Source organism: Lacerta agilis, chromosome 7 (assembly GCF_009819535.1).
Source record: "Lacerta agilis isolate rLacAgi1 chromosome 7, rLacAgi1.pri, whole genome shotgun sequence".
NCBI classification, from domain to species: domain Eukaryota; kingdom Metazoa; phylum Chordata; class Lepidosauria; order Squamata; family Lacertidae; genus Lacerta; species Lacerta agilis.
In genome coordinates, this window is record NC_046318.1 from 10,880,467 (window position 1) to 10,897,245 (window position 16,779).

At 42.1% G+C, this 16,779-nt stretch overlaps 1 protein-coding gene across 2 annotated transcripts in view; it reads left to right on the forward strand.

Annotated features, from left to right (window-relative positions):
- The window catches only part of RETREG1 (reticulophagy regulator 1), a 42,362-nt gene that overhangs the window by 16,165 nt on the left and 9,418 nt on the right, over positions 1–16,779 (forward strand). The window contains exon 1 of one of the 2 annotated variants that reach the window (XM_033154371.1): positions 6,181–6,534. The exons of the other annotated variant lie outside the window; for it this stretch is intronic. Coding sequence (XP_033010262.1) covers positions 6,500–6,534 — 35 coding nt within the window. The 5' untranslated portion in view covers positions 6,181–6,499. Of the gene's footprint in view, positions 1–6,180; positions 6,535–16,779 lie in introns of those variants that run through there. 2 annotated transcript variants of the gene reach the window in all.

The following is a 16,779-nucleotide window of genomic DNA, read 5'->3' on the forward strand; positions in this document are numbered from 1 at the left end:
CACAGCAGTACAAGTAGATAAATAGGTACCGCTGCGGCAGGAAGGTAAACAACGTTTTTGTGCATTCTGTTTTCCATCACGGTGTTCTGTTGCACCAGAAGCGGTTTAGTCATGCTGGCCACATGACCCAGAAAGCTGTCTGTGGACAAACGCCGACTCCCTTGGCCTGAAAGCGAGATGAGCACCACAACCCCATAGTCAAGTTTGACTGGACTTAACCATCCAGGGCCCCAGGGGTGATTTACCTCCTTTTACCTTTAGAATCACCCTCTGAAAATCTTAACACCCAATAAGGTCAGTAGGGATGAAGATGGTCCTACATAAAAGGCCTCTGCAGGTGCCACATGATCTGTCCCCATGTACAGAATGCTATGCAACCTTTCTCATATAAAGCTTTGTTGTGAAATGTATAATACCCAAATGTCTGTTTTGAAATATTGCTGTAATAACTATGTCATATATACTCAACATGTATAGAATAGTTTAAGGCCTTTTCTTCTATGATGAGAAGCAGCTGATTTGTTTCCAGAATGCAGTGGAGGATTTATCCACTGATATTAGCAGTGGTTTAGCTGGCATTTTGGCCTAGGAATCCTTTTAGCACTCTTTCAGAGGAAAATTGCCATGGAGATGATTAGCTTGAAAACAGAGTAGATAAACATTTGTAGTAATAGTGGCATGCTGGAGCCATAGAGTCCCATTGTGCAGCCTATATGGTGCGAATGGCAAAGAGGCATTTCTTTCTACAGCTGTTCAGTCCTATGGAATGCTGCTGCACAAATCTCTTCCACATGCCCGTTGCAATCCACACTGTACCTGTTAAAAGCAGAGTTACCTACAGACTGTTGTGACATGTTTGCTAGGCATTTACAAACCTCCTCCAAATCAGTAGATTGATGTGGATATTTTTAAAAACCTCTTTAAAGCCTATTTCATCTTATTCTCCTTATTCTCCTTCTGATTATTATGAGCAAAAACAGAACTCCCTCATTATAATTGTAATTGACAGGACATGTAGTTTGTCCCTGGCACAAATATGCCCAAACTGTTTGGAAACTAAATTCCCTTTCGTAGACATATTTCTTTTAAGGAAAATTTTTATCGGTTTAAATGGAAAGCCCCTTCTGTAGCCAGTAGCACGCTCCAGTTGACACTTAGAAACAACAAACTTTAGAAGACCACATTTTCTAAGTGTTTCAGAGGACAGGTCTAATAATATCTGGATTAGTGATTCAGGCCAACTGTGTGACCGACTTGGGTGGTACCTTTCTTTCCTTTCTGGACATAAATAGGGTTTGAATTTCAGGGATGCTTTTTTGGACACCATGGCAACTATCGTGTTGCTAGAGCATTTCTGTTCCAGCTAGCTTTCCATAGGATCTGAGAATCATCCCATAGTTGCTTGTATTACTCTTGCATACTACTGATATTTTGGTGGTTTTAGCTGATATGCACAATTTTATGTCTAACTTTTAAAGGCACGTATATTTAGCTGCTTAGCTTTTTGTTTCCATTACAATAGTGCTGCCCTTTTTGAAATAGCATGGTGTTAAGCAAACAAAGAAACAATAATGCTTCCAGATAAGCTTCTTCAGCCTTGATAAGTAATTAAGATTGCAGTGTAGCAGTGGCCCCAAAGTGCTTGCAGTGCTTGCAGGAAAAATGAAAAATGAAGTTCCAAGTCCCAGAGCTTCACAGGAAAGTTTTTCTAGTTGGTAATACCTTATGTACCTTCATTGCTCTGTGACACTTCTTTCTGTAACAAATTCAGAGAATGTGGTAGTGCGGCAAATTAGTTATTTACCTGTTTACATTCTAATAAAATTGAATGGTATAAGTTTCAAGTAAGCATAATTTAAAGAACTTAAAATGGTAGGAGTTGGACAACTTGAGTCCTATTGACTTTAATGGGAGAATTAAGTGCTAACCTAAATCTCTCCACTAGAATTTAATGTGCTTATCCTTGGCTGGATTATGCTAAGTCTTTGCAGTTTCATGTTTGTTTCTCTGAGGTCTTAATACATACGCAAACAACTCTGCTTTCATACAGAACTTCATTTTCTTAAAAATTAATAATTAACCTTGGTATGTTACCACTAAGATAATGTCTCCTGGCTGAGGCTGACTTCAAGGCTCCTTGAACATGATGAATTCTCTGTGGATATGGACTGACTCAGTCTTTGTACAATTGGAAGTTGAGCTGCATGCATATGAATTAAATGTGCAAAACCTGTTTCCAACATTGTTGTGAATAAGGAAATCTATGCTTAATGAGGAGCTTTGTGTGTGCATTAGAGACCTGTCATAATAAATGTACGGTATTATAATATAATACAGGAGTAGTATCATCATCATTAATTTACTAATCATCTTTTGAACAGCATTGATGTATACTGAAGATAATTAAAAACAGTTAAAACCACAAGTACGGCAAATACATTTCCAAAAAAAGTAGAAGAAATGCTGTGTAAAATATTTCTATTTTTAGAGCATTTGAAGGTGAAAACAGCTGAAACCATTCCAAATAATCAGGACCATGCAGTGCATGTTGCAAACTCTACATTTGAATTGATTCAGTTGAACCAATTACAACAAATTTTGGCTGTGAAGTAGATGGATATTATGTTAAGGCAGCCTAGATTAGCTTGGTCATGGCAGTTTGCTGGTGTGATGGATTTATTTGGTGCTACCATTGTCATGGTATAGTTTTGTCTGCTTCGTTGTACTACCTCTAGGCAAGTTGTCTCCTCCTCTAATCATCTTTAAGCCAGTGGTACACAGTGATGGTGGGAGAGAATGCCTGAGAGCAGCTGTGGCTAGCTATCAAGATCGGAGGCCAAAAATTAGCCAGCATTTAGAAATATAATAGGCCAACTGAGTAGATCCACTACCACAAAAGAGGTGTAGGAGATCAGAGATCTGCACTCTCAGAAGGCAAATGATTCAGTTGGCACCATGTGAAAAAGCTAGGCTACTGACTGGGACCAATCAGAGGGAACCTATCTCAGCAGTGGCTGCACTGGCTGCTGGTCCATTTCTAGAGGCTGCTCAAAATGCTGGTGATCACCTCTTAAAGCACAAATTTAAGTTTTATACGCATGTACCTCAAGGATTCTGTTGAACCTGCTTGAATGCTCAATTTTTCACCAGTGCCTCAGTGATGAGCAGGGAGAGGGCACTTTATGTGGAATGCTTGCCTAGCACCAAATTTGATGCCTTTCTGGAGCTAAAAAGCAGGAGTGAGTTATCTGCTTCCTCTCTCCCAGTATGTCAATTTGTAGGCTATGTTAAGTCGGTTGTCAAACACCCTTCCTCTGCTGAGCAGGAATTGTTGTATTGTTTTAACATTCATTTGGGAGCCGCCCAGAGTGGCTGGGGAAGCTCAGCCAGATGAGCGGGATACAAATAATAAATTATTAATAATATTATATTAATTGAGCATGGGAACTTGCTATTGAAATTTCCAGTGTCTCTGACCTACCACCAAGGCAAAGTACACTAAGCCCAGTTCTGAAACTGCAGTCCTGATTGACTGCTCATGTAGTACTGCTATGTTGTAATGGGCTTCCTGACAATGCAAATTATATGTCTCATCCCATCTAATAATGTCCAGCAACTATACTTAGTACCTTGTTTAATCTGAATCACAAAGATTGGGAAACTATATAACCATAAAAATGGGAGAAAGAAATTGCAACCACTCTTAGCATGGCTACATAAGAAAGTCTGTTTACCTCCACCAGTTTTCCTATAGAAATGAAGCTGTGCCCTTGCATCTGACTTTGAGGTTCTGTTGGGCCAAAGAAGGTGTGGAATGCCTTCTGGAGAGACAACTCTTGTTTCATGAGCTTCAAAAAGTAGCCAAATACCAAATAGCTAAATTCATACTGAACCTACAAAAGGCAACTTTTTCCATAAGTGACTGACGAAGCACTGTATTGGGTAGCTTGTCATTGCATCTGTAAATAGGATTTTATTTACTGTTGTCAGCCTGACAGTGCGCACTTAGACAAAAAATGGTTAACAATCCAATGCAGGCATCTAGAGGCGTATATTAGGGTATACATAATTCTGACTTGTATGTGGTAGTAAAATGGCCCGTTGTTCGTGGTGTGCTGCCAGCAGTAACCAGAACTGCACTTTCTCACATGCAGATACCAGTTGATGCCATATTCACATAACACATTTAAAGCACTATGATACTACTTTAAACAACCATGTTGTCGTTTAGTCATTTCCGACTCTTCGTGACCCCATGGACCAGAGCATGCCAGGCACTCCTGTCTTCCACTGCCTCCCGCAGTTTGGTCAAGTTCATGTTAGTAGCTTCGAGAACACTGTCCAACCATCTCGTCCTCTGTTGTCCCCTTCTCCTTGTTCCCTCAATCTTTCCCAACATCAGGGTCTTTTCAAGGGAGTCTTCTCTTCTCATGAGGTGGCCAAAGTATTGGAGCCTCAGCTTCAGGATCTGTCCTTCCAGTGAGCACTCAGGGCTGATTTCCTTCAGAATGGATAGGTTTGATCTTCTTGCATTCCATAAAGGTAAAGGTAAAGGGACCCCTGACCATTAGGTCCAGTTGCGGACGACTCTGGGGTTGCGGCACTCATCTTGCTTTACTGGCCGAGGGAGCCGGCATACAGTTTCCGGGTCATGTGGCCAGCATGACTAAGCCACTTCTGGTAAACCAGAGCAGCGCATGGGAATGCTGTTTACCTTCCCGCTGGAGTGGTACCTATTTATATACTTGCACTTCATGCTTTTGAACTGCTAGGTTGGCAGGAGCAGGGACTGAGCAACGGGAGCTCACCCTGTTGCGGGGATTCGAACCGTCAACCTTCTGATCAGCAACCCCTAGGTTCTGTGGTTTAACCCACAGTGCCACCCATGTCTCAAAGAATTCTGAGAGCTGTGGTTTGTTAAGGGTCCTGAGCAGGTATAGGCAAACTGGCCCTCCAGATGTTTGGGACTACAATTCCCGTCATCGCTGACCACTGGTCCTGTTAGCTGGGGTGATGAGAATTGTAGTCCCAAACATCTGGAGGGCCGGAGTTTGCCTATGCCTGGTCCTGGGAGTTGTTAGGAGGCCCCTATTCCACTCGCAGAGTTAAATTGTCAGAGTGGAACTCTGAGAATTTGTAGCTCTGGGAGTGAAATAGGGGGCGTGGCCTGACTGCCTACCATATTGCTGCTTCCTTTAGTGAACAGAAGCTAGAACACCATATTCAGTCACTATAGAGGTTTCAAAAACACACTTTTCAGTTTACTTCAAAGGGTTCCCTTTTTAGGTGGGAGCGGGTTGTCAAGGGGTAGGTGTGTGCAAATAGCAAACCACTTTTCCCGGCGATTTGGTGTGTTTTATGCTTTAATCTGATAATTTGCATGTCTCTGCACAACCTCATTTCTGTTTTATCCAATGAAGTGAAAATGGCTTTCACTTGGAAAATTATATAGAAATGTTAATGCAGCTGAAAATTCAGAGTGAGAACATGGCATTCCCTGCCCCACAGTGACTGTGCCTGCTGCTATCCCATGCATCTCATAGTAGTAATTGTCACTATCTATTGGTCATGGAAGTGCTGCTAGGAGTCAATACTAACGGCTGCCAAAAGTTCATTAATATTGGGCTGTGATGTGAGAAGGCTGCTCTTATCTTGTCCCTGCTGACATAATTTGGAGCAGTTGGTGAATTTTTTCAAGCCCATCAAGCATCCAATTGTTTACGAGGATGATACTCAAATGTTATACTGCTTTCTTGTGTTTTGCTTTTGTTGGCTATCTCTTGCCTGCTGACCATCTGCTGCTAAACACAAATCTTGAGCTACTCTGCCTGTCACATGGAAAGAAGGGACCATGTTAGGAAATTGCTTTCCTCATTTGAGTACATGCCAAGTAAAATGTTCATGTGCTGCTCTTCCGAGAAGGAAGCCACATTTACTTGGAAAAAATGTAGAACCTCCCATGATGTCACCTCCTTATGATGTCACTGGATCATAAGAGGCTAGTGTAGGAGCAGGGGGGTTGTATGCTAGCAGTGTGAAAAATATTAGCCAAAAGCTGAGCTTTGGTTGGTAAAAGTAAGATGAAAGTGTAAGTTGTGATTATTTTTTTCACAAGGCTGCCATAGCAAGCAAAATAGGAGAAGGTAAGGCTCCAAACTAGTCGGGCAAATAAAGGTTAATAACTGGGTAGTGGTTACTGCTCACATGACCATAAAAGTGTTGGCGTCTGGACAGTGCTTGCCGCCTAGGAGCCTGTCACAGTATTTGGAATAAGGTGTGACCTGTTTATTCGTGGAATTAGCCAATCAAAATAGTACACTGTGAACTTCATTCAAGACAAGCAGGCACTTAGGATGTGTGTAAATATACCCTGTACCAGAGGGACTTAACAGGAGCCACAAAAGAAGACTCATAGACAGGATTTCTTCAAGCTCAAAGGAAGACTGACAAACTTTCCTTGAGCATTGGATTTACACTTAAAAGAGACAAAAAGTTAGGAATGTCAGAAGGCGAGGACCTTGGACCGAGCGAAAGGTACTGTAGGTTTCTTTTCTGGAATTTTGTTGTTTTGCTTCTTTGATTCTTAGCATAGGAATACCCACTGATTTTTTGCCGTAGCTCTCCTATAAATAAATTCACACCTGTGGAAATGTGTATAAAGTTTTTTGCATGGCAATAATAGTGCAAACAGCCATGTTTTTGAGCTTGTGATAATAACAACGTTTCATTCTGTAACTTCTAAAAAGTCACAGCCCATGCTTGCCCTCCAATGAAGCTGCCAACAGAAGAGACTTGAAATGTCAGAGACACAAATAACTCCAGTGTAGTCTGTTATTGACAGATATGTAACGTATTACTACTAGAAAGGGCACAGTGTTCCTGTGAGAAATGCCTGTGGAATACTTCCTTCAGGTCAGAGCTTAAGTCTATATCAGGCCGTAACAAAAAAAATTAAGGCAGGGGTGGATGAGCTGTGACCCTCCAGATGTTGTTGGCCTTCAACTCCCCATTATCCCTGACCATTGGCCATGCTGGCTGGGACAGACAGAACTGTAATCCAGCAACATCTGGAAGGCTGCAGGTTAGCCATCCCTGTTGTAAGGGTGTAAAACAAAGGTGGGGAACCTGTCACCCTCCAAACACAACTCCCAGCAGCCCCAGTCCGTATTTTCAGTGGGTGATGGGAGTTGTAGTCCAATAACGTTTGGAGGGCAAATGTTTCCCACCCATGATATAAAACATATTGTAGATTCTATCGCATTTTCTTCTGAATCAGTATAATTCTCGAGCCCAATTTCTGTCCCCCTCACATAAACACCCATATATATTTACAGAAAACCTGAGACTAGAAAAGGTAATGCATCTGAGTGCCTATCCTATTAGATCAGTGAGATCAAAACCAAAAGAATAGAGATAAATAAAACTGAAGAAGCAAAATGGATGATCAAAAGTAGAGTCCAGAACAAGCATAAGACAAAATATTGCTCTGAATAATTTTTAAAATACATTTGAACCTTTGATCTCCTAAAACTGAAAAGAGAGACAGAATATATCCTTCATGGAAATGATGGGTGCTGTCAGAATTTATCTCATTCCAAAAAATCATGATTCTTAATAGAAGATTCATTTAGAAACAGTCTTGTCAAGAAGCAAATGGCATACAGTGCAACTTTTTATTCTTATTTTTTTAAAGAGAACTTGACATTTTAGATCTTAAAGCAGTATTGTGAAGCAAATAGGTAAGACTAGAAATGGGTTATTTTGGAAGCTGTGATCAGAGACAATTATTTAGACATAGGGAAGCATATAAAGCAGGTTAGCATATGTTGATGGTGCCTGTGAAGTAGCATAATGCCTTATTCTTGGGACATATTTTGGTCATTTAGACCTTTGGAAGGCACACTGGGCTCAGATTGTGTATGTGTGTGAAAAGAGGAATACTAATCTTATAAATACATAAAGATTTGTGAGGCGTAGCAAATAAACCGGACATTTTTATTTTTTGTCATTTTAACTGTGTTAATGCTTTGGGCAGATAAACCCCTGGAAATTCTCTAGTTGCTCCTGTCACTTGTAATCCAAAATTCAGTCTTGGCAAACTTGTTCAATGTGAGGAAAAGAATAGGTATCAATCTGACTCAGTGAACAAGAAATCTGAATATGCTCTTGATACCCTTGACAAGTGGGTATTAACATGATTACCAGGTGGTGTGGGTTTTTTATTGGCTTCTGTGGATAGTGTCACGTACCACAGTGGGTAGTGACTTACTGTATATGTCAGGCTATGGGGTGAGATTGTGCAGAGGTTTGGAGTCAAGTGTCAACATGGTGATGACACGCGGTTCTACCTCCTTGTTTCCACCATGACCCAGGTCTTTACCTACACAGGTTCAAACTGTGGTCAGTGGAGTCTGTCACTAGAGTCATAGTATTAAGGATGTCTCTAATACAGGCCATTTACAGCATTTGTATTCCCAAGGTTTAGTTTAAACCCCCTCCCTCCAAAAAAACCCCTCTTTTGTTCACCAGTCCTTGAATGTGATACAATCTTGTAATTGTAATTTGTTTTAAACTGCTTTTAACATTGTGTTTTAAATTCTTGTGATCCACCCAGGGACCTTAGGGTGAAGGGCGGGTAATTAATCAGAATAATAATATGTGGGTGAAGTGATTTATCTTTATAGTCTTTGGCTAAATTTGACAGGGCTGTATATAGGAACTTAAACATGTCCAACGAAAACAGGTGTCGCTAACCCACAGCCCAGGGCCTGATGCAACCCCTCTCAGCAAATTGTTATGTTTTGCGAAGTCCTCATCAGTTTTGTTAGTGGCAAAAATTTTTTTAAAAGACATGACTCTGGGTTGTTTTTTACAAATTTATTTATTTGGTTTTTCAAATTAATTTTTTCCAGAGATATATCAAACATACTGTATATCATAAAAAACAAGATTCCTAGGAAACTCCTGGGCTTCCATCCTCCCCTTTGTGGGTCCTATTATTAATCATTTCCTCCCACATCTTTTATTATACTCCAAATCCTTTGCCTCTTCCATTATGTCCAGAATTCAACTATAAACTAGTGATCTTCCAATCCTAGTAACAATTTTAACTGTTTACAATGGTTTACAATAAATTTTCCCCATTCCTTACTAAAATTTTGATCTTCCTGATTTCTGACTCTTCCGGTCTTTTTAGCCATTTCAGCATAGTCCATTAACTTCATCTGCCCTTCTTTTCTGGTAGGGACTTTATCTTCTTTCCATCTCTGGGTTGGATTTAAACCCCTACACTCAGCCCGCCTCCCTGCTAGTCATTGGATCAGTCAATTGTTAATCATGGGGAGTAATAACCCCCCCCCAACTCAGCTGATCTACATGGATCAGTTATGGGGGAGTACTGTGTACTTACCATGTGTGATAGAGAGAGAGAGAGTGCAGGATAGCCATGCCATTTTTGGTCACACCCACTACTGGCATTGAAGCTTGGCAAAGGATTAATGTTTCCCTTGAGTCCAACGAATGTTAACCATCCATTAATTATATGTACCATGTTTAACGTATTTAATAAGGTCCTGCTTGCTCTGCTTGCCAACCCCATCTTCCTGCCTCAATCCCCCCCCCCCAATTATTTCCCTCTCCAGGATGGTGACATCTCCCATCTCCCTGCCTCAGTTGTCTCTGAGGACCACAACTTCTCCCTGCCTCCATTTACCTTCTCCAGAGTTTCTTTTTCTATCTCAGTGCCCCAGTTTCCCTCCCCAAGACCATAAAGTGCTCTTCAGCTTCTGAATCCACCAAATTGTCACACTATTTGCATGTCAATACCCGATCCCTCCCGTGGAGAAATGACGACACAGGACACCAGAAATAAGGTTAATGGGCATAAAAGGCCACAACTTTATTGGTTACGAATTTGAGCGGTATTGGCTTAGGCATTGGAACTAGCTAACAAATATCCGACTCCAGCACGTTGTGCTGGCAGTCCTGGAAGGGTTAACCACCGATAGGTGAGGGACCCTGCTGCTGCACATCAGCTAGGGCCTCACCCAGTGATCACCGGATTGGGGCGTGCCTTTGGCCCTCACCCACCGCGGCTTCGGACAGGGACACGCCCCCCCATACTCATTTACTGACGTACCCTTCAGAGCCTTGGGGGGAGGTGATGGCCGAACCTCCTCCCCCCCCCCACCGAGATCCTAACTGGGATAATCCAATGCCTAACCGCCAAACCAAAGTTGTGACGAGTTGCTACGAGGTAGGCGAAAAAACCACCAGGCGGAAGCCAATTTGCCAAGTGGGAAAATTCCTACCAGGCCCCTTAACGGCGACCAACCGAGGTCCATAGCAAGGTCATAGCGAACCTGCCTAACTGGGCACTAGGGGGCGCTGCCTAGAGGGTGGGAGGGTGGGAAATCGCGTTGAGGGGAGAAGGAAAGAGTAGGCTGAGCCCTGGCCGCGCACCGGCTTAAATGGGGCCGGCCACACCCAGCAGCTGAGCCGGTTGGTCAGCAAGCTGGCCACCGCGCCCAGGGCTCAGCCAGTGGGCGCAGGGGATGCCACCATCCCCTGCGCACGTGCTGGGCTCGTAATGCATGCAACTCCCCCTCCTTCCTAAAGGGGCGGAAAAGGATTTCTCCTTCCCCATAATTGCTCACCTGCTTGCAGCTTTTTGTAAAAAAAATGCAATGGTTCCCTTCTTTCTCTCTCTCTCTTGCTTTTTCACCTACCGGAAAAGCCTCTCTTGTTGCCAGAGAGAAAGAGGAGATGAAGGAGAGCCCACCTGTCAGTTCATGGTGGTGCCTCCCTGTTGTGTCTTCTGGGGATTCTAGCTCTGAGAGTAAATAAAAAAGAGCACAAATATTATATAGGGACAAGTTTCAAAGTCCTTGCATTTAATAGTTTATGAGTCATTTTTGTCTTAATCAGCACATTGTCACAATGCTGTACATGGTATATTTCTGTGCGGATCAAACCATTCGTCATGCAGGTGTTTGTGTGTCTTACATAAGACTCATTTTGCTTACAAGGCAATAGTGCTAGAACTGACTCAGATGTTGGTTTTTCCAGTCGTCCACTAGTTTGTATATTTATGTCCCTATAATAGGCTTCTGTAGGAAAGTAATTACTGGTGGTAAAGGGAAGTTTTTAACGTTTGATGTTTTATCGTGTTTTTGATATTCTGTTGGGAGCTGCCCAGAGTGGCTGGGGAATAAATAATGGGTGGGATAATAATAATAATAATAATAATAATAATAATAATAATAATAATAATAAATTTTATTATCATTATTATTATTACATAGGGTTGCTAACATGGATCCTATAGCCACAAGGGCATCTTGGAGATCTTCTCCTGATCCCACAAATCTTCTGAGATCACCCACCCAAACTCTCACTGCTGCCTTTGTCATGAGGTGCTGAGGGTGGTTACCTTTTAAAGCATGGGTAGGCAAACTAGGGCCTGGGGACCGGATCTGACCCAATCGCCTTCTAAATTCGGCCCAGGAATTAGCGTGCTTCTACATGAGTAGAATGTGTGCTTTTATTTAAAATGCATCTCTGGGTTATTTGTGGGGCATAGGAATTGGTTCATTTCCTCCCCCCCCCCCCAAAAAATATAGTGGACCGGGCCCCTGCTGAAAAGTTGGTTGACCCCTGTTTTAAAGGGAGAAAGTACATGGAGCTGAAGTAGAAAATTGGGAGAGTGACACAAATCAATGTTCTGACCCTATTAGGTACCGGTACATTGATTTCAAACTGGTCTGACAAACACACTGCAAACATTTTCTGCTCCAAAAGTGTGTTCTGTTAATGTTTCTTTCCTACACCTATTTGCTGTGTAGGGAAATTATTGCACAAATTAAGCATATTTTTTCCTATAGAAAATGGCTCCCTTCCATCATTTCTTTTTTAAATTTGCAGTTACTGTGCTGCTGCTGCTGCTGCTATGCTTGGCATTGGAATGGGGTGATGGTGGGGTATTTTCTCTTGGAATAAGTTTGTCATTCTTTCTTAGCTAGGGACCTTTCTCCATTTACAATAGTATAGTTCCTGTTTGATCTGACATTTTAAAGAGATAATTTGTAGCTGATGGTCTACTACACCTTTGTTCACTTGTTGCTTTTGTTAGAGAGAGTGGGGTTGTCCTTTTCACACTTATGGAGAGCTGAGCCTGAGCTGAGAACAGTTTTTTGACTGAAGTCACACCCCTTTACATGTTCCTCCAGCCAATAAATGCCTACATTATGAGCATGCACACAGAGCTAGTTGTTCATTGTTTTTATTTATTTAATGCCCAGCTTTCTAGAATTCTCATCTTATAAAAGTATAGGAAATTAGAAGAGGAACTGCATGTCTCCCTGCGGTATTGTGAACTTTCTAATTGTGATCCAATGTTGTTTTCAGCTAATGAATGCTAACATGGGCAGTACTTTGACTCAGTGCCATCATCTCTCTCTGCCTTATCTCTCCTCTGAACTGAGTTTCCAAACTGACAGCTTGCACCATTCAGACGGTGAAACCACTTCCATCACCCACCCACCCCAAAATCGGGAAGATGCTTGTACACATGCCGCTTTCCAGAGCTTTGATAAAAGTCAGGGTTTTTTGAGGTACAATGAGCAGGTTTTTAGTAGCTTGTACTGGAATGGGGGTGCGCGGGGGCACTGTGGTCTAAACCACTGAGCTCTTGAGTCCTTTACCGTTTTACCTTTTTACCATACTGGAATGCTAGCTGAATAATGATAACATTGTGTGGCAGCATGCCCCCAAATCTGAAAAACCTGCTAGTATACCACTATAAGTGCAGAAATCCCTGAGGTTTTTAGTGATCTTTCTCCCTAACAGACTGTACTTCAGTGCTGTCATTGCAGATACCTAACCATGCACAGCATTCATTTTATTGTTAAGATGGGGGTTTTGTTACACCCTCCCCGTGTGCTCTGTTTGGGGTAAAAAGTACACACACTCTCACTTTATAGGCAAATGGATAAGAATGTGTTTAGTAAGCTCACATGTCTGGTTCAATTTCTGGAACAAATTGATTGACAAATAAATGTCAGACGTTATCTAGTTCTATATCTCATTTCCATCTGAATCAGGAAAGGTGGCTGAGGTGCTAGATGGGTATTTGGAGGCAGTGATGGGCTGGATATGGGACAAAAAATTGAAACAAAATCCTTAAAGACAGAGGTGTTATGTGTTCCACGTTCTCAAGTCCAGGAGGTGGGAAGACAGTTTGTTCTGTACGGATTTGCACTCTCCTGGAAGTGTAAGCTAAGGTACTACTGGATCCAACGTTGTCCCTTGAGGCTCAGGTTGCCTCAATAGTTGGAGTGCCTATTTCCATCTATGTCTGGTTTGCTAGCTGTGGCAGAGATGACTTAACTAACATACTTCCTGCTCTGGTAACTTCCATATTGGATTACAGTATTGCAATGCACTCTGCATGGGGCTGCCCTTGAAGATGACTTGGAAATTCCAACTGGCCCAAAATGCAGTGGCAAAATTACTGGCTGGAATTGCCTTTAGAACACCTATAGCTTCTGTTATAAAACCACTGCATTGACTACCAGTTTACCTCTGGGCCCAGTTCAGGGTGTTCCCCTTCAAATATGGAGTAAGTTGGTTCCTTCCTGTTTTCAGTGACCGAGTATCTAGTTTATCTTTCTTTTGTCATTGCCTATTTACCAGTTAAATATTTCTCTTTCAGAGACTTTCCAAATCCACCTTCACACTGGGAGCCAGTGTGGTGTAGTGGTTAAGAGCAGTGGATTTGTAATCCGGTCAACCGGGTTCACTTCCCCGCTCCTCCACATGCAGCTGCTGGGTGACCTTGGGCTAGTCACACTTCTCTGAAGTCTCTCAGCTCCACTCACCTCACAGAGTGTTTGTTGTGGGGAAGGAAGGGAAAGGAGATTGTGAGCCGCTTTGAGACTCCTTAGGGTAGTGATAAAGTGGGATATCAAATCCAAACACTACCACCACTACTCCTTCCCCTCCTCCTCCTCCTCCTCCTCCTTCTATCTCCCTTCCAAGTGAACTATATGTTTTCATGTTTTCTCTTGAGGAAGCTGCATGGATAGCTTTCTAGTACAGTATGTATTTGTACTCTTCACTTATAGTTAAAATGGACAGGATTCGAATAATAGGTCCTTCTAGCAGAAACCCAAGCAAAAGGCCTTCTTCTCCCCCGACATGCCCCCTCAAATTGGCTCTGGGGAGTCATGAAAACCCACAAGAACAGCGCACAGGGGAAGGAGAGAGGAGGTAATTCCTTCAGCCAACCAGCAGTGCTTGCCCTGATGAAGAGATCTCCTTAACATTAAGTTGAATTCCTCCCAGTTTTTTTTTAATATGTAGCCAGTCTGATACAGTTGCAAAGGCAGATATGGAAGAGGGAAAGGATTTGCTGTTTAGTAGCTCAAGAAGTCTCCTTTCAAGGGATTGAAAAGGAGATGGTTGGTCCTGTGATGCTGGGGCCATCAGTTGACTTTAGTCATTGCTTTGAGGGAGGTATCTCTCAGGCTTTGGTTATTCATAACTTTTTTTTAATATACTTATTTTTTCATGAACTGTTTTGCAATCAGTGATTGTTTACCTGAGCTTTGTTTCTACAAGAGTAATAGAATCACCTTTCTGTATCCCTTCAAATCCCTCTTCAAAATGTAATGCTTCTACAAAGTCTGCCTCAGCCTCCTCGTCCTATCCTAATTAGATTGCAAGCCTTTTGCAACAGGGACGAACTTCTTACTTTGCATATTGATGAACGCATATTGATAAAGTGTTGTGCATAATGGTGGTGCAATCAATGGTGATAAGGTTTTAGAAATTTTAGTGGTTCTTTGCAGGGCTTTTTAAAGCCAGAGATCACAATCACCTCTCAGGTGGGCACCATTGCCATTCTAAGAGAAGGAGGGAGAAGCTCATGGTGAGCTTGTTTTATAGAAAAATAGCACTGGTTCTTTGTGATAACAGATATTCATTAAGCTTTTTGGGGTTTTGGTTTTTTACAAAAAATAATAAAGAGTCTCGTTCTGCTTTAATAGGTTGCTTTTGTATCTTTTTCATAAAGATGCTAGAAAAGCAACTGACAAATTCTAGAGTTATGTGTTTATGTCATCATATGTGTTGTTTATCCCTAACAGAATCTGTAGAAATGGGGGGGGGTGCTTATTAACCTTCTGCATCAAGCTGCCACTTTAATAATAAAAAAACTCCTACAAATTCAGCCCAACAGATGCACCTTAGATGCTTGCATTTCTGTATTCAGCAGGGGTTTAAAAAAGCAAGTCATGATCGAGAACAGCCTTTCCAATTTTAAAATAAAAATTGTTAGCAAATAAAGCCTTTGGGAATAAAGGAGCAGAGTAAGGGTAGGGAATCAGTTTGTCACTGTACGGAACAGATCAAAATGAGAAGCTGAACTGGGTGATGAATATTCATCTCTGTTTTCAAGCTATTAGAGGTGTTAGGAATACCGGAAGCTGTGTAATTGCTAGCATTTTGTTTGTGTTTTTATAATCCCTTATTTGCCACGTCATAGAGTTACAGTACTTCATACTAACTGGGAGCAAAACTAGAGCATCCATGCAGACACTAACCAGCTCATGTGACTACAAAATTCCAGCACAGCTTTGGGTGGCGGCAGTGTTTGTGTGTGTGTGTTTTAATCAGTAATATGAGATGTTACTGACCTTTCTAAGCAAACCTCAGTGGTTTATTTTGCCTGGAGCAGATGTCTGGTTACAAGCTGGCAGCATGAGACCATTAGTCATTTTCAGTCAACCTAATAGAACTGAATCTTCTGGCCCACGCTGGGAATGGGCTGCAACACGTGTCACAACTGCTAGGTGACATCCTGAGTGTGTGTCCCTCTGTGTTTAAGCAGCTTTCACCAAAACAAAGCCAAAACTTCAAGTCAAAAATTCTTATTTCACTTCACTTGCTAAATATTTCTGTCTGTATGGGCATGCATAGCCTCTTAAGCTTGGCAGCATTTATCCTGGGACAGGCAAGTGAGAATGTGACGGAAATTTACTAAAGGCCTCTTCACAAGAAGGGGAAAGTGGCTCAGGCAGCATGCTGTGAGGCAGCAGGAGGAGGTCCCTCACTAATAATAATAATAATAATAATGATAATAATAATAATAATAATATTTATTATTTATACCCCACCTATCTGGCTGGGTTTCCCCAGCCACTCTGGGCAGCTCCTAGCAGAATATTAAAAACACAATAAAACATCAAACATTAAAAACTTCCCTAAACAGGGCTGCCTTCAGATGTCTTCTCAAAGTCAGAGAGTTGTTTATTTCCTTGACATCTGATGGGAGGGCGTTCCACAGGGTGGGTGCCACTACCGAGAAGGCCCTCTACCTGGTTCCCTGTAACCTCACTTCTCACACTGAGCGAACTGCCAGAAGGCCCTTGCAGCTGGACCTCAGTCTGTGGGCTGAACGATGGGGGTGGAGATGCTCCTGGGCCGAGACCATTTAGGGCTTTAAAAGTCCACAGTGTGTACTGAGGCCTTCCCAGGATCCTGTTCCCACCTCACACCATGTATCCTACAAAGAGCAGTTCCTGAAGGTTGCGGGGACCCTATGAAGAGTCATTTGCAGCTGGAAGGAGAATTCAGCACCTATTCATGAGATTCAAGTGCCTGTTTAAGAAAAAAGAAACTTTTGGATCAGATCAGAAGAATCTTTATTTGCATCAGCCGCTAGCCATAGCAATAAAATAAAATAAAATGTACTGAAGAAAGAGATAAAAACTTAGCTAT